This window comes from Mustelus asterias, chromosome 25 (genome assembly GCF_964213995.1).
Source record: "Mustelus asterias chromosome 25, sMusAst1.hap1.1, whole genome shotgun sequence".
NCBI classification, from domain to species: Eukaryota; Metazoa; Chordata; class Chondrichthyes; order Carcharhiniformes; family Triakidae; genus Mustelus; species Mustelus asterias.
In genome coordinates, this window is record NC_135825.1 from 8095889 (window position 1) to 8121920 (window position 26032).

The 26032-nt window shown below is 47.4% G+C and overlaps 1 protein-coding gene across 2 annotated transcripts in view; it reads right to left on the reverse strand.

Annotated features, from left to right (window-relative positions):
- Positions 1-22471, reverse strand: part of LOC144511784 (uncharacterized) — a 55441-nt gene extending 32970 nt beyond the window's left edge. For both annotated transcript variants that reach the window (XM_078242107.1, XM_078242108.1), the window contains exons 1-5: positions 22156-22471; positions 17502-17526; positions 14572-14697; positions 9774-9892; positions 5743-5854 (exon numbers count right to left, since the gene is read on the reverse strand). In XM_078242107.1, coding sequence (XP_078098233.1) covers positions 5743-5854; positions 9774-9892; positions 14572-14697; positions 17502-17526; positions 22156-22323 — 550 coding nt within the window. In that variant the 5' untranslated portion in view covers positions 22324-22471. The remainder of the gene's footprint in view (positions 1-5742; positions 5855-9773; positions 9893-14571; positions 14698-17501; positions 17527-22155) is intronic.
- Between the last annotated feature and the right edge of the window lie 3561 nt (positions 22472-26032).

Genomic DNA, 26032 nt, shown 5'->3' on the forward strand with positions numbered 1-26032 from the left:
GGTAGGTTCTTTACTCAGAGAGTGGTTGGGGTGTGGAATGGACTGCCTGCTGTGATAGTGGAGTCGGACACTTTAGGAACTTTCAAGCAGTTATTGGATAGGCACATGGAGCACACCAGAATGATAGGGAGTGGGATAGCTTGATCTTGGTTTCGGACAAAGCTCGGCACAACATCGAGGGCCGAAGGGCCTGTACTGTGGTTCTATGTTCTACATTCTATGTTCTATAAACCTCTCCATTGTCAATGTATCAGCACTGAGTCCCCCACTGTCAACATCCTTGGGGTTACCATTGACCAGAAACTCAACTGGACTCACCACATAAACACAATGGCTACAAGAGCAGGTCAGAGACTAGGAATACTGCGGTGAGTAGCTCACCTCCTGACTCCCCAAAACCTATCCACCATCTACAAGGCACAAGTCAGGAATGGAATATGCCCCACTTGCCTGGATGGGTGCAGCTCCAACAACACTCAAGAAGCTCGACACCATCCAGGACAAAACAGCCCGCTTGATTGGCACCACATCTACAAACATTCAATCCCTCCACCACCGACGCTCAGTAGCAGCAGTGTGTACCATCTACAAGATGCACTGCAGCAATTCACCAAAGATCCTTAGACTGAACCTTCCAATTCCATGACCACTTCCATCTAGAAGGACAAAGGCAGCAGATACATGGGAACACCACCACCTGCAAGTTCCCCTCCAAGCCACTCACCATCCTGACTTGGAAATATATCGCCGTTCCTTTGCAGTCGCTGGGTCAAAATCCTGGAATTCTCTCTCCTAACAGCACATGGACTGCAGCGATTCAAGAAGGCAGTTCCCCACCATCTTCTCAAGGGCAACAAGGGATGGGCAATAAATGCTGGCCTGCCAGCGATGCCCATGTCCCACGAATTAATTTTTTAAAAAATTATTGGGCTTCACCTCCAGCTTTCCTCTTTTCTTAAGACACTCAGTAATATCTACCCTTTCTGACCAAACTTTTGATACTCTCTTCCAATATCTCCTCACGCAGTTTGGCATCAAATTTAGCTTTGTAACGCACCTGTGAAGTGCCTTGGGACATTTTGCTACTCAATGGCGCTATGTAAATGCAGGTTGCAGTTGCCTGTCCCATGCTGCTTGGAAATCCTGGGGAAACAGGAAGGCTTTGGCCTGGACCTTCGGCTGAGTGCTTCACAAGAATGTCACTGAGTCAGAGATTATTGATCCCCACCCAAAAAAAAGAGATATCAGGACAGAAATAGTCTTTAACCTTACAGGAGGAATGAGAGGCGGGACAGAAACTTCAAGAACGGGAAGGATGTGGAAAAGATCGAAAGGGTGCAGAGGCGATTTACAAGGATGTTGCCTGGATTGAGTGGCATGCCTTATGAGGATAGGCTGAGGGAGCTCGGTCTTTTCTCCTTGGAGAGACGTAGGATGAGAGGAGACCTAATAGAGGTATATAAGATGTTGAGAGGCATAGATCGGGTGGATTCTCAGAAGCTTTTTCCCAGGGTGGAAATGGCTGCTACGAGAGGACACAGGTTTAAGGTGCTGGGGGGTAGGTACAGGGGAAATGTTAGGGGTAAGTTTTTCACACAGCGGGTGGTGGGCGAGTGGAATCGGCTGCCGTCAGTGGTGGTGGAGGCAAACTCAATAGGATCTTTTAAGAGACTCCTGGATGAGTACATGGGACTTAATAGGATGGAGGGTTATAGGTAGGCCTAAAAGGTAGGGATATGTTTGGCACAACTTGTGGGGCCGGAGGGCCTGTTTTGTGCTGTAGTTTTTCTATGTTTCTATGTCAGACCCAGATAGCCGAAGGCTTAGCTACCAATGGTAAGGTGAAGTTAAGAAAGCCCAACAATGCCTCTACTTTCTCAGGAGACTAAGGAAATTTGGCATGCCTGTTACGACTCTCACCAACTTCTACAAATGCACCATAGAAAGCATTCTTTCTGGTTGTATCACAGCTTGGTATGGCTCCTGCTCTGTCCAAGACCGCAAGGAACTACAAAGGGTCATGAATGAAGTCCGGTCCATCAAGAAAACCAACTGCCCATCCATTGACTCTGTCTACACTTCTGCTGCCACAGAAAAGCAACCAGCATAATTAAGGACCCCACGCATCCCGGACATTCTCTCTTCCACCTTCTTCCGTCGGGGAACAGATACAAAAGTCTGAGGTCAAGTAGCAAATGACTCAAAGAACAAGGACAAAGAACAATACAGCACAGGAACAGGCCCTTCGGCCCTCCAAGCCCGTGCCACTCCCTGGTCCAAACTAGACCATTCTTTTGTATCCCTCCATTCCCACCCCGTTCATGTGGCTATCTAGATAAGTCTTAAACATTCCCAGTGTGTCCGCCTCCACCACCTTGCCCGGCAGCGCATTTCAGGCCCCCACCACCCTCTGTGTAAAATACGTCCTTCTGATATCCGTGTTAAACCTCCCCCCCCTCACTTTGAACCTATGACCCCTCGTGAACGTCACCACCGACCTGGGAAAAAGCTTCCCACCGTTCACCCTATCTATGCCTTTCATAATTTAAACACCTCTATTAGGTCACCCCTCATCCTCCGTCTTTCCAGTGAGAACAACCCCAGTTTACCCAATCTCTCCTCATATCTAAGCCCTTCCATACCAGGCAACATCCTGGTAAACCTCCTCTGCACTCTCTCTAAAGCCTCCACGTCCTTCCGGTAGTGTGGCGACCAGAACTGGGCGCAGTATTCCAAATGCGGCCGAACCAACGTTCCATACAACTGCAACATCAGACCCCAACTTTTATACTCTATGCCCCGTCCTACAAAGGCAAGCATGTCATATGCCTTATTCACTACCTTCTCCACCTGTGACGTCACCTTCAAGGATCTGTGGACTTGCACACCCAGGTCCCTCTGCGTATCTACACCCTTTATGGTTCTGCCATTTATCGTATAGCTCCCCCCTACGTTAGTTCTACCAAAATGCATCACTTTGCATTTATCTGGATTGAACTCTATCTGCCATTTCTTTGCCCAAATTTCCAGCCTATCTATATCCTTCTGTAGCCTCTGACAATGTTCCTCACTATCTGCAAGTCCAGCCATTTTCGTGTCGTCCGCAAACTTACTGATCACCCCAGTTACACCTTCTTCCAGATCGTTTATATAAATCACAAACAGCAGAGGTCCCAATACAGAGCCCTGCCGAACACCACTAGTCACAGGCATCCAGCCGGAAAAAGACCCTTCCACTACCACCCTCTGTCTTCTGTGACTCAAGAACAGCTTCTTCCCTTCTGCCATCAGAGTTTTGAATGGACCTACGTCGCATTAAGTTGATCTTTCTCTACACCCGAGCTTTGACTGTAACACTACATTCTGCACTCTGTCCTTTCCTTATCTATGAATGGTATGCATTGTCTGTATAGCGCGCAAGAAACAATACTTTTCACTGTACACTAGCACATGTGACAATAATAAATCAAATTATTGATTTAAGGGTGGCATGGTGGCACAGTGGTCAGCACTGCTGCCTCACAACGTCAGGGTCCCAGGTTCAATTCCGGCCTCGGGTTCTGTGTGGAGTTTGCACATTCTCCCTGTGTCTGCGTGGGTTTCCTCTGGGTGCTCCAGTTTCCTCCCACAGTCCACAGATTTGTGGGTGAGGTTGATTGGCCATGCTAAATTGACCCTAGTGTCAAGGGATTCGTAGGGTAAATGTGTGCAGTTGTGGGAATAGGGCCTGGGTGGGATTGTGGTTGGTACAGATTCGGTGGGCCAAATGGCCTCGTTCTGGACTGCAGGGATTCTATGAAATCAAATCAAATCAAAAGGGAATGGGGGAACGTGTAAGAGGCCTGAGTTGGAGGAACAGTGAGGTCTTGGGTAGTTGATGATATTTACTGACATATGGTTTGGGGGGGGTGGGGGGCGCGGGGGAGTGGGTCCAAGCGCTGGACTACAACTTAAACCCAGAACTTTGTGACTCAGGAAGCTATCAACTGAGCCATTGCTGACACAAAGCCATTCATTGATGTGTTTCATAGAATCATAGAATCCCTACAGCGCAGAAGGAGGCCATTCAGCCCATCGAGTCTGCACCAACAACAATCCCACCCAGGCAGTATCCCCGTAACCCCACACATTTATCCCGCTAATCCCTCTAACCTACGCGTCCCGGGACACTAAGGGGCAATTTTGCATGACCAATGCACCTAACCAGCATGTCTTTTGGACTGTTGGAGGAAACCGGAGCATCCGGAGGAAACCCACGCAGACACGGGGAGAACGTGCAGACTCCACACAGACAGTGACCCAAGCCGGGAATTGAACTCGGGTCCCTGGAGCTGTGAGACAGCAGTGCTAACCACTGTGCCACCAATAAAAGGAGGCCTTTCGGCCGATCATGCCTGACCAATAACAATCCCATCCAGGCTCTATCTCCGTAACCCCATCTATTTACCGTGATAATCCCCCTGATACTAAGGGACAATTCAGCACGGCCAATCAACCTAACCTTGGACTCTTTGGACTGTGGGAGGAAACCGGAGCACCGGGAGGAAAGTTTAAATGTAAGTTAAATTTAAAAGTTTAAATGATCTGATCCTAATGTAAAAATATGTGAAGAGATCAGCCAATGATTAGGACTCATTTCCTTGCCCCCACAGCTATGCTTTCTGGGGAGAGCTGGCAGTAATGTTGGGGTTTTGGACTCTCTGGCAACCTCCATGAGCCTCCAGAAATAGAAGCTTAATCTCTCAGGCACTGTTCAGAGTTTAGTGCGTGAGATTTGAGCTGGAGTACTTCCTCCATCTGCCCATGTGAATCCGTAGTCAAAGACACTCAGCTACTCCTGATCCAATCTGTAGGCTGCAAATTCTATGACACTGCAAACTGTAACCATGTGATTGGTTGTCACATATTTGAGCGTCATATGATCGAATGTCACATGATGCACAAATGGTCACTGATTGGCTGAGAGCAGATGATGTCATGGCCATGTGGATACTGCCGAGAGATGGGGGAGGTGGGGAATCGGATTATTTGAATTGTTTTACCTGACATAGACAGTGGCTACAAGAGCAGGTCAGAGGTCCGGAATACTGCGGCGAGTAACTCACCTCCTGACTCCCCAAAGCCTGTCCACCATCTACAAGGCACAAGTCAGGAGTGTGATGGAATATTCCCCACTTGCCTGGATGGGTGCGGCTCCAACAACACTCAAGAAGCTCGACACCATCCAGGACAAAGCTTGATTGGCACCACATCCACAAATATCCTCTCCCTCCGCCACCGACACTCAGTAGCAGCAGTGTGTACTATCTACAAGATGCGCTGCAGCAGTTCACCAAAGATCCTTGGACAGCACCTTCCAAACCCACGACCACTTCCATCTAGAAGGACAAGGGCAGCAGATACATGGGAACACCACCACCTGCAAGTTCCTCTCCAAGCCACTCATCATCCTGCCTTGGAAATATATCGCCGTTCCTTCATAGTCGCTGGGTCAAAATCCAGGAATTCCCTCCCTAACGGCATTGTGGGTCAACCCACAGTGCGTGGACTGCAGCGATTCAAGAAGGCAGCTCACCACCACCTTCTCAAGAGGCAACTGGGGATGGGCAATAAACACTGGCCACATCTCACAAATGAATAAAAAAAAAGTTGGCAACCCTACTTGGCACGGGCCAGGGACTGACGATGTTTGCTGTTAAATGTGCTCAGATCCAGTTTGCCCGTTGATTATGAGGCACTCACCTGGTAAGCGGATATTCTTCACCAGAGCCTCTGTGGGTGGAATGCTGTAGATGCTGACAGACACAAGTTGTGCGGGTTTTAGCTGATGACACATGTAGTATGTCAGGCTCCACTGGGAAAGGAAAGGTTACAGATCACATGACTAGCCTCCTCCGTATTATGACTTAACACAATATCTATCTAATGTCGAGAGCTTCAAGTTTTTAGGTGTCCAGATCACCAACAACCTGTCCTGGTTCCCCCCCCTTGCCGACACTATAGTTAAGAAAACCCACCAATGCCTCTACTTTCTCAGAAGACTAAGGACATTTGGCATGTCAGTTACCACTCTCATCAACTTTAACAGAGGCACCATAGAAAGCATTCTTTCTGGTTGTATCACAGCTTGGTATGGGCTCCTGCTCTGCCCAAGACCGCAAGGAACTACAAAAGGTTGGGAATATAGCCCTATCCCATCACGCAAACCAGCCTCCCATCCATTGACTCTGTCTACACTTCCCGCTGCCTCGGCAAGGCAGCCAGCATAATTAAGGATCCCACGCACCCCGGACATTCTCTCTTCCACCTTCTTCCATCGGGAAAATGATACAAAAGTCTGAGGTCATGTAGCAACCGACTCAAGAATAGCTTCTTCCCTGCTGCCGTCAGACTTTTGAATGGACCTACCTTTGCATTAAGTTGATCTTTCTCTACACCCTAGCTATGACTGTAACGCTATATTCTGCACTCTCTCATTTCCTTCTCTATGAACGGTAAGCTTTGTCTGTATAGCGCGCAAGAAACAATACTTTTCACTGTATGTTAATACATGTGACAATAATAAATCAAATCAAATCAGATGAGGTGGTTGGTATTTCTGGAAATCCTCCAGAAAGATTTTGATTTGATTTGATTTGATTTGATTAATTATTGTCACCTGTATTAGTATACAGTGGAAAGCATTGTTTCTTGCGCGCTGTAAAATAAAGCATACCGTTCGTAGAGAAGGAAAGGAGAGAGTGCAGAATGTAGTGTTACAGTCACAGCTAGGACGCAGAAAAAGGTCAACTTAATGCAAGGTAAGTCCATTCAAAAGTCTGACAGCAGCAGAGAAGAAGCTGTTCTTGAGTCGGTTGGTACGTGACCTCAGACTTTTGTATCTTTTTCCCGACGGAAGAAGGTGGAAGAGATAATGTCCGGGGTGTCTGGGGTCCTTAATTATGCTGTCTGCTTTTCCGAGGCAGCAGGAAGTGTAGACAGAGTCAATGGATGGGAGACTGGTTTGCGTGATGGACTGGGCTACATTCCACTGAAAGGTTTGCGCAAACCAAGTGAAATGTAGAAAACAGAAATAGAAAATGCTGGAAAATCTCAGCAGGTCTGACAGCATCTGTGCAGAGAGAATAGAGCCAACGTTTCGAGATTAGATGACCATAAGACCATAAGACATAGGAGCAGAATTAGGCCACTCGGCCCATTGAGTCTGCACCGCCATTCAATCATGGCTGGTATTTTTCTCATCCCCAATCTCCTGCCTTTTCCCCATAACCCCTGATCCCCTTATTAATCAAGGACCTATCTATCTCTGTCTTAAACCCACTCAATGACTTGGCCTCCACAGCCTTCTGCGGCAAAGAGTTCCACAGATTCACCACTGTCTGGCTGAAGAAATTCCTCCTCATCTCTGTTTTAAAGGATCGTCCCTTTAGCCTGAGGTTGTGCCCCCTGGTTCTAGTTTTTCCTACTAGTGGAAACACCCTCTCCACGTCCACTCTATCCAGGCCTCGCAGTATCCTGTAAGTTTCAATAAGATCCCCCCTCATCCTTCTAAACTCTAACGAGTACAGACCCAGAGTCCTCAACCGTTCCTCATATGACAAGCTCTTCATTCCAGGGATCATTCTCGTGAACCTTCGTCAGAGCCTGTGATTATTTGCCTGTAAATACTTGTGATTATTTCTAATATTTGTATATACTGGCTAGATTGGACCAGGCCATTGGGTGAACAATGTCAGAGACACACACCTGGAGACATGCATCACAGATGCTGTCAGACCCGCTGAGATTTTCCAGCATTTTTCGGTTTTTGTTTCAAAATCCAGCATCTGCGGTATTCTGTGTTTATCTCTGAAGTGTGGGAAACGTTGTCTTGGCATTTCCTCGAGAGTTTCTGTGGATCATCTGATTCCTGGGATCATGGGGTTGTCTTCTGAGGAAAGGTTGAGCAGGTTGGGCCCATACTCATTGGAGATTAGAAGAATGAGAGGTGATCTTACTGAAACATAAGATTCTGAGGGTACGTAGCAGGGTAAATGCTGAGAGAATGTTTCCCCATGGAGGGTGGGGGGAGGGGGGGGGAGTATAGAGCTAGGGGATATGGTTTCAGAATAAAAGGTCACCCATTTGAAACAGAGTTGAGGAGGAACTTCTCTCTGAGCATCATTAACCTTGGAAATGCCCTACCCGAGAGAACTATGGATGCGGAATCATTGAACATATTCAAGGTTGAGTTAGATGGATTCTTGAACTATTGGGGAGTCAAGGGTTGTGGGAACAGACTGGATACTGGAGTGAGGCCCAGAGTCTATTTCCATGGCTCTTACTGAATAGTGAATCGTGCTTAAGGGCCATATGGCCTATACTTGTGACTATTTCTAATGTCCATACATATTGGCTAGACTAGACCAGACCATTGGGCAAACACAGGGATACATTTGAGGGGTTATAGGAACTCCAGGGATCGGCTGTAAAGTGTTTTATTGCACAAAATAAAGCAAAAACCACAAGCCTGTGGTGCACACAAAGCAGTCCCACCTCAGACAATACACCAATGGACCCACTCGGGGGCTTGCTTTATAAAGGGCATGGTATACCTGGTCAGGTAATTACCAACGCCCAGAGAGCTTGTATTCCGCCAGTCCTACAGGTAGGTCAATCAGGGATTCCCCCATGTACGTCCTGGGGGTTATCACAGGGTAAATTTTCCAATCCTGCCTGTTACGCGAATTGTTGCGGGTAGGATGGAAATCTTGGTGGACAATTTCAAGGTCCATTGACCTTGGGCAGGAATTTCCAGTCTCGGGGCGGGCGCGACCGGAAAATCCTGCACTTGGGCTCTTCCATCATGAACCATACCCGCCCCCCCCTCTCTATTTAAGTTAGCCGCACTGAACTGTGCTCCCAGCAGCAATGAAAGTCTTCAGATTAAAAGAAATGTTTACATTTATATAGTGCCTTTCATGGTCTCAGGATGCTCCCAAAGCACCTTGAAGCCAGTGAGGCACCTTTGAAGTGTCACCACTGTCTTGATGTCAGAAGCTCAACAACCAATTTGTGCACAGCAAGCTCCCACAAGCAGTAATGTGATAAAAAAAACAGATAGCCCGTTATTTTTTATTAATTCGTGGGACATAGGTGTCGCTGGCTGGCCAGCATTTATTGCCCATCCCTGGTTGCCTGAGGGCAGTTGGGAGTCAACCACATTGCTGTGGTTCTGGAGTCACATGTAGGTCAGACCAGGTAAGGACAGCAGATTTCCCTCCCTAAAGGACATTAGTGACGCAGCTGGGTTTTTCTGACAATCGACAATGGTTTCATGGTCATTATTAGATTCTTAATTCCAGATATTTTTTATTGAATTGAAATTCCACCATCTGACGTGGCGGGATTCGAACCCGGGTCCTCAGAACATTAGTTGAATATCTCGATTAATAGTCCAGCAATAATACCACTAGGCCATTGCCTACGCTAGTGATGAGGCCATTGTCTCCCCAAGTGATGGTTACGAAGGATAAATATTGGCCAGGATACCAACAAGGACTCTTAAAGTAATATCACAGGATTCTTTACATCCTCCTGACAGGGCAGTCAGGGCTCGGTTTAATGTCCCGTCTGAAAGAGGGCGTCTCTAGGATGTCAGCCTATGTGCTCAGGTTGTTAGAATGGGTTCATGACCCTACGAGGTGAGACCATTGAGATACAGCGGGTATCGAGGTGGGTTGAGGAGATAAGAGAGGTCAGAGAAATTCATGAATAGAGGAATTGCTACTGACCAGTTCTCCTCGGTGGTTGGTCTGTGCTGGAAATCCATTGAGGTACCAGAAGGTTACGCACTGTATCGACCCGACTTGAGAGATGGCGATTACCGTCTTATTAATGGAAATAAGGTTCGCTGAAGAAAAATGAAAGAGGATATATTTTTGTGAGAATAAAGATTTTGCGATCGGTTTACAATCTAATATATCCCTTATCTGGGCACCATCTGTTAAATTGATTTCAGGAACAGGGAGATAGAAGAGGCTCTTCTCAGTTCACATTGCAGTATCTCTGGGAACAGTGCACTTTATTAGTGTCACAAGTAGGCTTACATTAACACTGCAATGAAGTTACTGTGAAAATCCCCCAACTGCCACACTCCGATGCCTGCTCGGGTACACTGAGGGAGAATTTAGCACGGCCAATGCACCTAACCTACACATCTTTCGGACTGTGGGAGGAAACCGGAGCACCCGGAGGAAACCCACGCAGACACGGGGAGAATGTGCAAATCCCCCCTGACACTAAGGGGCAATTTAGCATGGCCAATCAACCTAACCCGCACATCTTTGGACCGTGGGAGGAAACCGGAGCACCCGAAGGAAACCCATGCAGACACGGGGAGAACGTGCAAACTCCACACAGACAGTGACCCAAGCCGGGAATCGAACATGGGTCCCTGGAGCTGTGAGGCAGCAGTGCTAACCACTGGGCCACCGTGCCGCCCCTGCAACTGCCCTTCAGACAATACGATCGACTAAAAATAGCTTCATTTGAATCAAAGGCCAAGTTCTGCACATGCTGGAATTGCCAAATAATCCCAGCTCCTGTTTTCTTTCTTTTTTCTTTGCAGCTTTCAGTTTTACTCTCCTTTTTCTCTTCTTTTTGCTTTCCCACGTTCTGCCCACATTCTGTTTTACTTTCCCCCCCCTCTTGTCCAGTCATGTGATCCCTCCTGCCAGGTGTCCTCTCCATACATGGACACCTTACCTTCAGCCAGACCATGACATAATGTCGAAAGGAAGACCCTTTCTCTATGATTCTAAATGTTATGAATTATTCTGTAAAGCAACTTGTCTCTGATCTTGGTCTACTAAAATATCCACAAATTGGTGACAGTTTTAACGAAAGAGAGGGCTAGAGGATCTTTTAAGTTAATTCCATATGATTTGGATGAATACTGATATGTAAATAACTTCAAATTAGCAATACTTTTGCAAGGAATTTTATTCACAGAATCGCTATAGTGCAGAGGAGGCCACTTAGCCATCGAGGCAGGCTGCACCGACTCTCTGACAGAATATCTGACCCAAGCCTTCTCCCTCCCTGTCCCCGTAGCCCCCACATTTCCCATGGCTATCCATTTAACCTGCACATCGGGGACACTAAGGAGCAATTTAGCCCGGCCAATCCACCTAACCCGCACATTTCAGACTGTGAGAGGAAATCAGAGCACCCGAGGAAACCCACGCAGACATGGGGAGAACATGCAAACTCCACACAGACAGTGACCCAAGGCTGGAATTGAACCCAGGTCCCTGGCACTGTGGGGCAGCAGTGCTAACCACTGTGCCACCGTAGTGATGACCTGTAGGTAGAGCCAATTAAAGTCGATAGATAGTGACCAAGGGTCACATTTCACCCAAATACCGAAATGCAAAAATTACATAGCTCCTTGAAAGTGGAGTCACAGGTGGACAAGGTGGTGATGAAGACATTAAGCATGCTTGGTTTCATTGGTCAGAACATTGAATACAGGAGTTGGGACGTCTTGTTGAAGTTGTACAAGACATTGGTAAGGCCACACTTGGAATACTGTGTACAGTTCAGTCCAGTTCTGGTCACCCTATTATCGAAAGGATATTATTAAACTAGAAAGAGTGCAGAAACGATTTACTAAGATGCTACCGGGACTTGATGGTTTGAGTTATAAGGAGAGGCTGGATAGGCTGGGACTTTTCTCTCTGGAGCGTAGGAGGCTGAGGAATGATCTTATAGAGGTCTATAAAATAATGAGGGGCATAGATCAGCTAGATAGTGAATACCTTTTCCCAAAGGTAGGGGAGTCTAAAACTAGAGGGCATAGGTTTTAGGTGAGTGGGGAGAGCAGTGCCGGATTTAGGCATAAACTAAACAAGCTACAGCTCAGGGCCTCACAATCCACAGGGGCCTCACAAAATTTCAGAAGGTTTACAATGAAGAGAACATTTAAGAGCGGATACCAGAAAAGAAAAAGAAAGCACCAGCTTGAAGAGCAACTCAAAAAATTACCAAAATTACAAAAATCTATGAGAGAGATCAAGCCAGCCAAATGATAAATATGTAATCACTTTAAATACCTTGCTATTAAATAATTAAAAGGCATAATTATGTTTTCAATTTTTTTGTGGCGACCCAAGGTCCTGTTTTGGAACGCACCTTTGTGAGACCTTTGGGTGTAACTTTTTAACAAGGGGCCTCCAAGCTTTATATAGTTTAGGGCCTCACCAAGTCTAAATCCGGCACTGGGGGAGAGATACAAAAGGGTCCAGAGGGGTAATTGTTTTACAAAGAAGGTGGTGAGTGTCTGGAACAAGCTGCCAGAGGTAGCAGTAGAGGTGGGTACATGTTTTCTCTTTTAAAAAGCATTTAGACAATTACATGGGTAAGATGGGTATAGAGGGATATGGACCAAATGTGGGCAATTGGGATTAGCTTAGTGGTAACAACTAGGCGGCATGGACAAGTTGGACCAAAGGGCCTGTTTCCATGCTGTAAACCTCTATGACTCTAAGACTTGGAATCATACATGAACTTTACATCAATGTGGATTGGCAGAGAAAGGGGAAATTGGAAAGTTGTGTACAGATTACCCCCTCAATGGGCTAACATGTTGCCATCGTGAAAGGCAAAAGTAAAGACAGAGAAAAGAAATGGTACCACGTTAATCAGTTAGAAACTGGAAGAGTAAATGCTACACTTTGTTTTGTTACAGATGTATATCCTGATACTTTACATCCTGATATACACATCCTGTCTGAATATTTCCTCAAATATCAACATTCCATGAACAGGAATTAAAGACTTGAAATCAATGCCACCTCCCAAGAGACAATGGGTGGAATTTTCCCATCCTTCCTGCCACGGGAATTGTAGCGGAATGGACATGGACCATGCAAAGGTCCGTTGGCCTCGGGCGGGATTGTCCAGCATTGGGACGAGAGCAGCTGGAAAATCCCACCCGATGTCCATTTTGGCAGTTTCACTGGATGCCAATTGTGATATGATTGTATATTGTGAGAATTGTGATTAGACCACAGGTGAAGATTTTGGGTGCGATCTCACCGGTCGTTCATGCTCCTCTGCTACTCCAAGCGAGGACGGAGGATTTGGCCCTCAGCCAAATCTCCGCTCACTGCAGAAGGACCAGAAAATCCCGCCGGTGTGAACAGCTGGAAGGTTCCACCCTTCATGTGTGATTGTGATGTTAGGAACCCAGGGGAACCGGCTTTGGGGGTTCACTTTAGATCATCGGTCACTAGCTTTGCAGAATTGGAGGGATGTGGATCCAAGATCAACATGTGTGCATAGGCTATTGAATCATTCCAAATAGCTTTTGGAGGAAACATGGGACACAGCGGTGCCCCATGGCAAAAACTACTGATAATGCGGGCACTTGGTGACAGGCTGGGGAGGTGGCGGAGGGACGGGGACGGGGGGGGGGGGGGGGGGGGGGGCAAAGGCCATCCTTTAGTGGGGTCCAAAAGTGAAAATGCTGGAAAATCTCAGCAGGTCTGGCAGCATCTGTCAGGAGAGAAATGAGCTGACGTTTCGAGTCCAGATGACCCTTTGTCAAAGCTTTGACTTGTTGAGACCTGCTGAGATTTTCCAGCATTTTCTCTTTTGGTTTCAGATTCCAGCATCCGCAGTAATTTGCTTTATGCTGTAGCGGGGTCCGTTTGAACTCCATCCATACCAGCAGCCTCACTGCTGAATCTCATTGTGAAATTAATGATTTGAATATAGTTGGAGGGCTGAAGCCTCCATTTTGAAGTGTCTCCTTCATTGCTTTTGCTTCACAGCTCCAGGGTCCTGGGTTCGATTCCCGGCTCGGGTCACTGTCTGTGTGGAGTTTGCACATTCTTCTCGTGTCTGCGTGGGTTTCCTCCGGGTGCTCCGGTTTCCTCCCACAGTCCAAAGATGTGCGGGTTAGGTTGATTGGTCAGGTTAAAAATTGCCCCTTAGAATCCTAAAATGTGTAGGTTAGAGGCATTAGTGGGTAAATATGTGGGGGTAGGGCCTGGGTGGGATTGTGGTCGGTGCAGACTCGATAGGCCGAATGGCCTCCTTCTGCACTGTAGGGTTTCTATGATTTCTATGATTTCTATGCTTACCTCCCATTATAGTCTGCTGCTCCTCCCAAGCCCAATTAAGGGAGGGTGCACCCTTGGAAATCTCAACGGGCAACTGCTTCCACCTGCTTCCCACTAGAGGTGGGTTTGGGACACAGACGCAGTCCCAATCAGTGTTCTCTCGCCACCCTCACCCCACCCCTCCGAGGGAAAATCCAGCTCCACGCAACACCAGGGCTGAGAAAAGCCACGATTAAGGCCAATTGATGGAGTGCCACATAGAGCAAGGGGGAGGAGACAACCTGAAGCTGGTGGGTCGGAGTTTCCAAGGTGACATGAGAATGCCTGTCATCAGAAGTGCCCACATTGTAGTTTGGACTGCAAGGCGTGAAGCAGGGGTGACATCTGTTTAGGTAACAATCTGCTTCCTTGATCGCTAGGTCAACTGGAATGGCTACTGCCTTCTATTTCCCGTCATTATTACCATCAGCGGAATAGGTGAAGTTAATCTCCAGCACTGGCCCGACCCCCTTCATCAGAACGATGTGGATACTCATTTTCCGAGGTGGTGAAAGAGGCCACGTATCCTGGTAGTTGGGTAGACAGTCTCCTAGTGAAATAGAGAAGAAAAAGTGAGACAGGGACAGGAGAGTAATCTTAAACCCCTCCGCTCCTGGGCAAGGCTTGCGTTCCCCTCAGCGAGAGCGGTGATCGAATTGAGGGGCTTTAATTGAAAGACATAACAGGATGGATAAAGAAAAATGGGGGTAGGGGTGGTGGGAGGGGGTACAGAATGTAACAAAGGGGTTTAACCTTAAAATTAGGGCCAAGATGTTTAGATGTGATATCAGAACGCATCTCTTGGGTAGGCGATGGCCTAGTGGTATTATCACTAGATTATTAATCCAGAAACTCAGCTAATGTTCTGGGGGACCCGGGTTCGAATCCCGCCACGGCAGATGGTGGAATTTGAATCCAATAAAAAATATCTGGAATTAAGAATCTACTGATGACCGTTAAACCATTGTTGATTGTTGGAAAAACCCACCTGGTTCCTTTAGGGAAGGAAATCTGCCATCCTTACCCAGTCTGGCCTACATGTGACTCCGGAGCCACAGCAATGTGGTTGACTCTCAACTGCTCTCCAAGGGCAAATAGGGATGGGCAATAAATGCTGGCCCAGCCAGCGACGCCCATGTCCCACGAATGAATTTTTTAAAACACAGAAGGTCGTGGAAATCTGGAACTCTCTCCCTCAAAATGCTGCTGAGGGAAAGGTTGTAGCAACGTTGATTAAGGGGTAAATGTTGGCCCGGGACACCGGAGAGACCTTCTCTCCTCTTCCTCAAAATCATGCCGTGGGATCTTTTACATCCAGCCATTAGGCAGCAAGGACTGAGAGCTGTCTCAGCTCACCACCTCCTCAAGGGGCAATTAGGGATGGGTTATAGATGCTGGCTTAGCCAGCAATGCCCATATCCCATGAATTAATAAATAATTAAAAAATAAAACTTCTTAGTTGAGGTGCTGGCAAGTGCGCAAGTGGCCTTTCACAGAATCACAGAAATGTTACATTGTCGAAGGAGGCCATTCAGCCCATCATGTTGGCCCTGGCTCTGAATGAGCAATTCACTTATTGCCATTGCCTGCCTTTACTCCATAGCCCTGCACATTCTTCCTTTTCAGAGTACACTCTAATTTCCCCTTTGAAAGTGTCGATTAACTCTGTCTCCGGGCAACGTATTCCAGATCCTCACCACTGAGTGTGAAAAGGATCTTTAAGATGAAAGGCAATAAGAGCTAGAAAAAATTTTGCAAGAATGAGAAAGAAACGGCACCCAACTCCCAGTGTTAACAGCAAAATCGAGGTACAGCACAGGGTTACATACAGGGTAAGATTCCCTCTACACTGTGCCCATCAAACACTCCCAGGACAGGTACAGCATGGGGTTAGATACAGAGTAAAGCTCCCTCTACACTGTCCCCATCAAACACTCCCAGGACAGGTACAGCATGGGGTTAGATGCAGAGTAAACCTCCCCTACACTGTCCCCATCAAACACTCCCAGGGCAGGTACAGCACGGGGTTAGATACAGAGTAAAGCTCCCCTACACTGTCCCAATCAAACATTCCCAGGACAGGTACAGAATGGGGTTAGATACAAGGTAAGATTCCCTCTACACTGTGCCCATTAAACACTCCCAGGACAGAAACAGCACGGGGATACATACAGGGTAAGGTTCCCTCTACATTGTTCCCATCAAACACTCCCAGGACAGGTACAGCATGGGGTTAGATACAGAGTAAAGCTCCCTCTACACTGTCCCCATCAAACACTCCCAGGACAGGTACAGCATGGGGTTAGATGCAGAGTAAACCTCCCCTACACTGTCCCCATCAAACACTCCCAGGGCAGGTACAGCACGGGGTTAGATACAGAGTAAAGCTCCCCTACACTGTCCCAATCAAACATTCCCAGGACAGGTACAGAATGGGGTTAGATACAAGGTAAGATTCCCTCTACACTGTGCCCATTAAACACTCCCAGGACAGAAACAGCACGGGGATACATACAGGGTAAGGTTCCCTCTACATTGTTCCCATCAAACACTCCCAGGACAGGTACAGCACGGCGTTAGATACAGAGTAAAACTCCCTCTACATTGTCCCCATCAAATACTCACAGGACAGGTACAGCATGCAGTTAGATACAAAATAAAGCTCCCTCTGCTCTGTCCCCATCAAACACTCCCAGGCCAGGTACAGCATGCAGTTAGATACAAAATAAAGCTCCCTCTGCTCTGTCCCCATCAAACACTTCCAGGACAGGTACAGCACGGGGTAGATACAGAGTAAAGCTCCCTCTACACTGTCCCCATCAAACACTCCCAGGATAGGTACAGCACGGGGTTAGATACAGAGTAAAGCTCCCCCTACACTGTCCCCATCAAACACTCCCAGGACAGGTACAACTTTGGATCAGCCGTAACTCGACAACTCTACTGATAATTGGCAAGCTTCTTTGCATTGCTTCCAATGGACATCAGTGGAAATATGAATGTGGGGAGATGTACATCGGCTGCTAGCTCTCGATCCCTCGTTTCCACAAGGTCAGAATGAGAGTCGGATGAGGATTTGTCCACACAGGTGTACATTCATCAACTCCAATGTTCTACTGACTCCTTTCCTCTTGCGCCCTTTGTGTGACAGAGCAATGAAACATTGGGGGGAATTCTCCCGTCCCGCCCGACACGGGAACCGTAGCGGGCAGGGGGAGCGGACCAGGCAAAGGTCCATTGACCTCGGGCGGGATTCTCCAGTTTTGGGGCGAGCGTGGCCGGAAAATCCCACCCATTAACTCGGTCATTTAGAACGGAAAAAGCGAATGCAAATCATCTCACCACCAAACCCACCTTTAGTTACTCGGCAGGGAAGATTCTGCAAATAGACAAATGACAAAGAAAACATTAAATGGTTAGATAGTTGCAGACAGTTTTCCATTTGATAGGACTGTATCTCTTCATCAGAACTGTGTCTACTGGTTTGGGTGTGTAAGGTTATTATAAATTGCATGAAATACAAAATTTGTTAAGAATTTGAGGAAAGAATGACTTGCACTTATATAGTGCTTTTCATGACCAACAGACGTCTCAAACCACGTTACAACCAATGAAGTTACTGTGAAAATCCCCTAGTCGCCACACTCCAGCGCCTGTTCGGGTACACTGAGGGAGAATTTAGCACGGCCAATGCGCCTAACCAGCACGTCATTTGGACTGTGGGTGGAAGCCCACACGGGGAGAACGTGCAGACTCTGTACAGACAGTGACCCAAGCTTTAATGAAGTGTTGTAATATGGGAAATATGTGCACAGCAACCAGCACGGTGGCACAGTGGTTAGCACTGCTGCCTCATAGTGCCAGGGATCCAGGTTCAACCCCAACCTCGGATCACTGTCCGTGTAGAGTCTTCTCCCCTTGGTTGCATGGGTTTCCTCCGGGTGCTCCAGTTTCCTCCCACTATCCAAAGGCGTGCGGGTTAGGTGGATTGGCCGTGCTAAATTGACCCTTAGTGTCAGGGGGGATTAGCAGGGTAAATATGTGGGAGTACCGGGATAGGGCCTGTTGTCAGTGCAGGCTCGATGGGCCGAATGGCCTTCTTCTGCACTGTGGGGATCCTGTGATTCTGTTATGATTCTAAGCTCCCACAAACAGCAAGATAAAAATGAGCTGTTCTTTGAAATAGTCTCACGGGATATTTTAAATTCATACAAGGGGCCTTGGTTTAACATTTCATCTGAAAGGTGGCACCTCTCAGAGCACTGGACTGTCAGCCTTGATATTTGTGCTCAAGTCCTGGACTGGGGCTGGAACACAGAACCTTGCATCTTCGACTTGTGAGTGTTACTAACTGAGCCAGGGCAGTCATTCCTTTGGACACTAAGGGGCAATTTAGCATGGCCAATCCCCCTAACCTGCTCATCTTTGGACACTAAGGGGCAATTTAACATGGCCAATCCCCCTAACCTGCACATCTTTGGACACCAAGGGGCAATTTAGCATGGCCAATCCCCCTAACCTGCACATCTTTGGACACTAAGGGGCAATTTAGCATGGCCAATCCCCCTAACCTGCTCATCTTTGGACACTAAGGGGCAATTTAACATGGCCAATCCCCCTAACCTGCACATCTTTGGACACCAAGGGGCAATTTAGCATGGCCAATCCCCCTAACCTGCACATCTTTGGACACTAAGGGGCAATTTAGCATGGCCAATCCCCCTAACCTGCACATCTTTGGACACTAAGGGGAAATTTAACATGGCCAATCCCCCTAACCTGCACATCTTTGGACACTAAGGGGCAATTTAGCATGGCCAATCCCCCTAACCTGCACATCTTTGGACACTAAGGGACAATTTAGCATGGCCAATCCCCCTAACCTGCACATCTTCGGACACTAAGGGGCAATTTAGCATGGCCAATCCCCCTAACCTGCACATCTTTGGACACTAAGGGACAATTTAACATGGCCAATCCCCTAACCTACATATGTTCAGTGAAGAACATCACATTTTCCAGAGTGCAGTTGCTGCCTCTACGGAGATTTTCACAGCAGTTTAAATTGTGTTTTGTGGTTCTGGTTCTGCTGCCAGTATCATTTCAGTAAATCAGGGAATGGTAATTGTACTAAAGTCGAAGTCGACTCATTGTGGCTTCAGCAATGAATGGTTTATCATCAATACAGTACATATACAAGACAAGGCGACACGGTGGCACAGTGGTTAGAAATCATAGAAATCATAGAAACCCTTCAGTGCAGAAAGAGGCCATTTGGCCCATCGAGTCTGCACCGATCACAATCCCACCCAGGCCCTACCCCCATATCCTTACATATTTACCCACTAATCCCTCTAACCTACACATCTCAGGACACTAAGGGGCAATTTTACCATGGCCAATCCACCTAACCCGCACATCTTTGGACTGTGGGAGGAAACCGGAGCACCCGGAGGAAACCCACGCAGACACAAGGAGAATGTGCAGACTCCACACAGACAGTGACCCAAGTCGGGAATTGAACCCAGGTCCCTGGAGCTGTGAAGCAGCAGTGCTAACCACTGTGCTACTGTGCCGCCCATTTAGCATTGAATTAAATTTGAAAATTTAGCGCTGCTGCTTCACAGCGCCAGGGACCCGGGTTCGATTCCTGGCTTGGGTCATTGTCTGCAGAGTCTGTACTTTCTCCCTATGTGGGTTTCCTCCCACAGTCCGAAAGACGTGCTGGTTAGGGTGCATTGGCCGTGCTAAATTCCCCCTCAGTTTACCCAAACAGGCGCCGGAGTGTGACGACTAGGAGATTTTCACAGTAACTTCATTGCAATGTTAATGTAAACCTACTTGTTACACTAATAAATAAACTAAACTCAAACAAGGGTTTGGCAGAGCTACTATACACACCTAGGGCAGGAGTTTACAACCTCACTCAGCGCGTATGAAGAGAGATTGAACAGTTTAGGCCTTTACTCTCTGGAATTTAATAGACGTGGAGTGGATGCTTCCTTTTGTGGGACATTCTAGGACAAGAGGTCATAGTCTTAGGATAAGGGGCAGCAAATTTAAAACAGAGTTGAGGAGAAACTACTTCTCCCAAAGGGTTGTGAATCTGTGGAATTCGCTGCCCCAAAGTGCGGTGGATGGTGGGACAGTGAGTAAATTTAAGGAGGAGTTGGACAGATTTTTAATTGGGAATGGGTTGAAGGGTTATGGGGAGAAGGCAGGAAAATGGGGATGAGGAGCATATAAACCATGATCGAATGGCGGAGCAGACTCGATGGGCCGAATGGTCTAATTCTGCTCCTATATCTTATGAACTTATGAACAAAGGATCCTTGATGAGTTGTTACAATGCCTTGGGTAGATATTAGGTACTACACGATCAGCATTTCTAGCAACTAATTAAAGTATTTACAAGGCGCAACCTAAATAATTAAAAGCCTGGCAAGTGTAGCCGTGTCTGTAATGTTGGAAAAAAGGAATGATTATATGTGTGCAAATGGTTGTTGAAACATTAAACCGTCTCATTCAGTTGCTGTGCGGTTAGAATATTGCAAAGGTTTCCTCTCTCATTTCTATTGGACAGGGACATCAGAGGAAGATTTAAAATGGCAAATCATTTCATTTTACTTCAAAACCTCATGGACTATCTGAAGGTCATTGTTTAACAGCCCTTTGTGGTTCTTCATGCCACAGTCAAACCTCAAAGAACAAAATTATTTATTCTCCAGGACAGGAGAAGGAATAGAAACTACAGAACAATAGAATCCCTACAGTGCAGAAGGAGGCCATTTGGCCCATCGAGTCTGCGCCGACTCTCCAAAGAAATCTTATCTAGACTCACCTCCTGCCCTATCCCCACAACCCCGCGCATTTCCCATGGCTAATTCCTCTAAGGTAGTCATGATGTGGAGATGCCGGTGTTGGACTGGGGTAAACACAGTAAGAGTTTTAACAACACCAGGTTAAAGTCCAACAGGTTTATTTGGTAGCAAATACCATTAACTTTCGGAGCGCTGCCCCTTCGTCAGATGGAGTGGAGATTTCCACTCCATCTGACGAAGGAGCAGCGCTCTGAAAGCTAATGGTGTTTGCTACCAAATAAACCTGTTGGACTTTAACCTGGTGTTGTTAGACTCCCTACTGTAATTCCTCTAACCCTAGACATCTTTGAACACTAAGGGGCAATTTAGCATGGCCAATCCCCCTAACCTACACATCTTTGGACACTAAGGGGCAATTTACCATGGCTAATTCCTCTAACCTACACATCTTTGGACACTAAGGGCAATTTAACATGGCCAATCCCCCTAACCTACACATCTTTGGACACAAAGGGGCAATTTAACATGGCCAATCCCCCTAACCTACACATCTTCGGACACTAAGGGGCAATTTAGCATGGCCAATCTCCCTAACCTACACATCTTTGGACACTAAGGGGCAATTTAACATGGCCAATTTCCCAAACCTACACATCTTTGGACACAAAGGGGCAATTTAACATGGCCAATCCCCCTAGCCTACACATCTTTGGACACTAAGAGTCAATTTAGCATGGCCAATCCCCCTAACCTACACATCCTTGCACTGTGGGAGGAAACTGGAGCACCCGGAGGAAACCCACGCAGACTCGGAGAGAACGTGTAAACTCCACACAGACAGTGACCCAAGGTTGGAATCGGACCCGGGTCCCTGGAGCTGTGAGGCAGCAGTGCTAACCACTGTGTCACTGTGTCACAGCAGTATTTAAAAAAATCATAAAAGATATAACATATAAGCAATCAATATAACCCAGCAGACGTAACAAAGAGAACCTGCCACTAATGTAAAACATTTAACAATAGTTAAGAGAATTGTGACATCTCATGGAATTGATAATTTTCTAGGAGGAGATTATTTGTGAATCTTGGAGCTGGTACATCGGTAACAACATTCAGCAGCCGCAGTGTTTGCTGGGCTTTGGAATCAGCCCTTGCCCCGTCTCAGGAGGGAAGAGCAGAGGTCTTACCGTCTGTGAGCAGTCTTGAGTGCAACTCTCCACAGTTCTGTCGGAAACCGCCAGGGTTTCGTAACTGCTCCTGCCTGCCAGTCTGGGAGCGACACGTGAGATCACCAAGAGGATAAAATAACATGCGGGCGGGAGAACTCCCCCCAGCATTGACATTCCACTGGGCATGGGTCCGCACACAGTTCTCGTAGCTCAGTCAGGGGTGAATGGAGTGGTGCAGAGGCAACAGCTGGCAAGAAACCAAACCCAGTGGCTGAAGAAAACTACAGAGACAGCAAACAAGAGGAGCAGACGTACCTGTGCTGCACTCTTGTTTATTGAGATTTTCCAAAGATCTTGGCAGTGGTGCAAATCTGTAATCCCACCCATTTTACGAACAAAGGTGTGCAGCAGCCAGAGGCTGTTCCCTACGCCCATAACAATGACATCTCAGCCACTGACATGTCTGACATTCTTACTACCTGTTGACTTTGGTGATGTGGAAAGGGAGGGGTGAGAAGCCGACACCAGCTGTTCAGGTGGGTTCACACTCTCTTGGGCGGCGCGGTGGCACAGTGGTTAGCACTGCGGCCTCACAACGCCAGGGACCCGGGTTCAATTCCCGCCCCGGGTCACTGTCTGTGTGGAGTCTGCACGTTCTCTGCGTGGGTTTCCTCCGTCCGGGTGCTCAGGTTTCCTCCCAAAGATAAAAAAGTAAAGTTTATTTTTTAGTCACAAGTAAGGCTAACATTAACACTGCAATGAAGTTACTATGAAATTCCCCTAGTCGTCACACTCCGGCTCCTATTTGGGTCAACGCACCCCTAACCAGCACGTCTTTCAGACTGTGGGAGGAAACTGTAGCACCTGGAAGAAACCCACGCAAGCACAGGGAGAACGTGCAAACTCCACACAGACAGTGACCCAAGCCGGGAATCAAACTTGGGTCCCTGGCGCTGTGAGGCAGCAGTGCTAACCATTGTGCCACTGTGCCACCCCAAGATGTGCGGGTTGGGCTGATTGGCCATGCTAAATTGTCCCTTAATGTCAGGGGGACGCGTGGGATAAATATGTGGGGTTACAGGGATAGGGCCTGGGAGGAATTGAATCATAAAATCCCTACAGTGCAGAAGGAGGCCATTTGGCCCATCAAGCCTGCACCAACAACAATCCCCCCGTGTCCTGTCCCCATAGCCCCACATGTTTATCCGGCAAATCCCCCTGACACTAAGAGTCAATTTAGCATGGCCAAACAACCTAACCTGCACACCTTTGGACTGTGGGAGGAAACTGGAGCACCCGGAGGAAACCCACGCAGACACAAGGAGAATGTGCAAACTCCACACAGTCACCTGAGGCTGGAATTGAACCTGGATCCCTGGCGCTGTGAGGCAGCAGTGCTAACAGCTGTGCCACCATGCCGCCCCAAATTGGAGAGGCCCAACCCATTCCTCCGGTTGCTCCGGTTCCCTCCCACTGTGCAAGGATGTGTAGGTTAGGGAGATTGGCCATGTTAAATTGTCCCTTTGTGTCCAAAGATGTGTAGGTTAGGGGGATTGGCCATGCTAAATTGTCCCTTAGTGTTCAAAGGCGTGTAAGTTAGGGGGATTGGCCATGCTAAATTGCCCCTTAGTGTCCAAAGGTGTGTAGGTTGGGTGGATTGGCCATGCTAAATTGCCCCTTAGTTTTCAAAGATGTGTATGTTAGGGGGATTGGCCATGCTAAATTGCCCCTTAATTTTCAAAGATGTGTATGTTAGGGGGATTGGCCATGCTAAATTGCCCCTTAATTTTCAAAGATGTGTAGGTTAGAGGAATTAGCCATGGGAAATGTGCGGGGTTGTGGGGATAGGGCAGGAGCTGAGTCTGAATAAGATTCTTTTTGGAGAGTCAGTACAGACTCGATGGACCAAATGGCCTCCTTCTGCACTGTAGGGATTCAATGAAGTTCTTCTAAACAGAGATTCCTCTGGATACACGTGTACAAATTGGCGATGGTGGCAGGCGAGGTTGAGAAAGTAGTCAGAACAGGATTGGCGACGAGGAGGATTTCACAGTAACTTCATTGCAGTGTTAATGTAAGACTTACTTGTGACGAATGAATAAACTTTGAACTTTATCTTTACAGGGTTTCGGCTTTTATGGATAGAGGTTGAGAGAACAAAAACAAGGGACAGAAGTTCGACATTGCTGGGAAGAGAGATGTGTTGCTGAAGCTTTTCATCTTACACTCATCAGGACAAATGTAAGAATGCCAAATTTCAAACGACCAGACCAATTTATACTGCACGAGAAAAGAGTGATGGTTGGTCAGCGCTAATTGACTGAGGTGTTGCCATGGAGAAGTTAATGGGGAAAGGTGCAAGTCTTGAACATATTCCTTTTGTTTGCTGAGAACGGGTCCCAGTGTGCAAATGCATGTCGCTTCTTGCAACAGTAAATAAGCCAAAGGATGTGTAGCTTAGGTGGATTGGAGATGCGAAGTTGTCTCTTAGTAACCCAAGATGTGTAGATTAGGGGGATTTGGCCATGGGAAATGTGTGGGGTTACAGGGATGGGGGCGCGGCAGGGAGGACCTGGGTAAGAGAGTCAGTGCAGACTCGATGGGCCAAATGGCCTTTTCTGCACAGTAGCAATTTTAATTCTATGAGCCATGTTACGAGTTCAACTGGTTGTTAGTGTAGCTTATTTTATTTATTTTATTTATTCGTGTCACAGATAGGCTTACATTAATGTTGTCATGAAGTTACTGTGAAAATCCCCTAGTCGCCACACTCCAGCGCCTGTTCGGGTACACTGAGGGAGAATTTAGCATGGCCAATGCACCCTAACCAGCACGTCTTTCGGACTGTGGGAGGAAACTGGAGCGCCCGGAGGAAACCCACGCAGACACGGGGAGAACGTGCAGACTCTGCACAGAGAGTGACTCAAGCCGGGAATCGAACCTGGGTCCTTGGCGCTGTGCGGTACCGTGCCGCCCTAGGTACCGTGCCTCCCTATGAGCACAATCAGGATTGCTCAGTAGGGGCTGATCGGAGCAGTGAACTGAATGGGCAATCAGGGCATTGACTGAATGACCAATCAGTGCAACCAAAAGCTGTTCCATTGATGAATTATTTGTGAAAAAAATTTCACATCCAATTTCACGCTCATTTCATATCATTGCAGCGTCACTGCTCACTCAGCTGCTGTCGTCACTGCCTCGGAGTGGGGGTTGTGACCCCCTCCCCCCATGATTTTAAAACCCCTGCTCTGCGGCTTTGCAATGTCCTGGAGATTAATCTTCAGTTCCTGAGATACCAGAACAACCCTGTTTGAACGTTTATATGGAGGTTTCACCACATCATCTCCACCTCCAACCATCGTAGTGGGTTGTCCCTAGTGGAACCCTATTTATCTAGCCGCTCGATTTTCCGAAACAGAATCAATGTTTGCAGTCTGAACGATTCATCTCTGTGCATGCGTTCTCTGCAATGATGAGTGCTCAGAGAGCTGGGAGGCACTGTCAATTTTTCACCTCCTGGATTTTAGCAATGAGATTGCCCCTGACGGTGAGGTACTGGAGGGAAGTCACACTTGGAAAGTCTGACCTCATTCTCCCACATCCATCGTCAGAATGACTCACTTACTGACCAACGATAATGGAAAAAGATTTCATAGAAGAATCATAGAAATCATAGAAACCCTACAGTGCAGAAGGAGGCCATTCGGCCCATCGAGTCTGCACCGACCACAATCCCACCCAGGCCCTACCCCCACATATTTACCCACTAATCCCTCTAACCTACGCATCCCAGGACTCTAAGGGGCAATATTTTTAACCTGGCCAATCAACCTAACCCGCACATCTTTGGACTCTTATTCAATTCCGTCCTTGATTAGTGATTGGGTTTATCCAA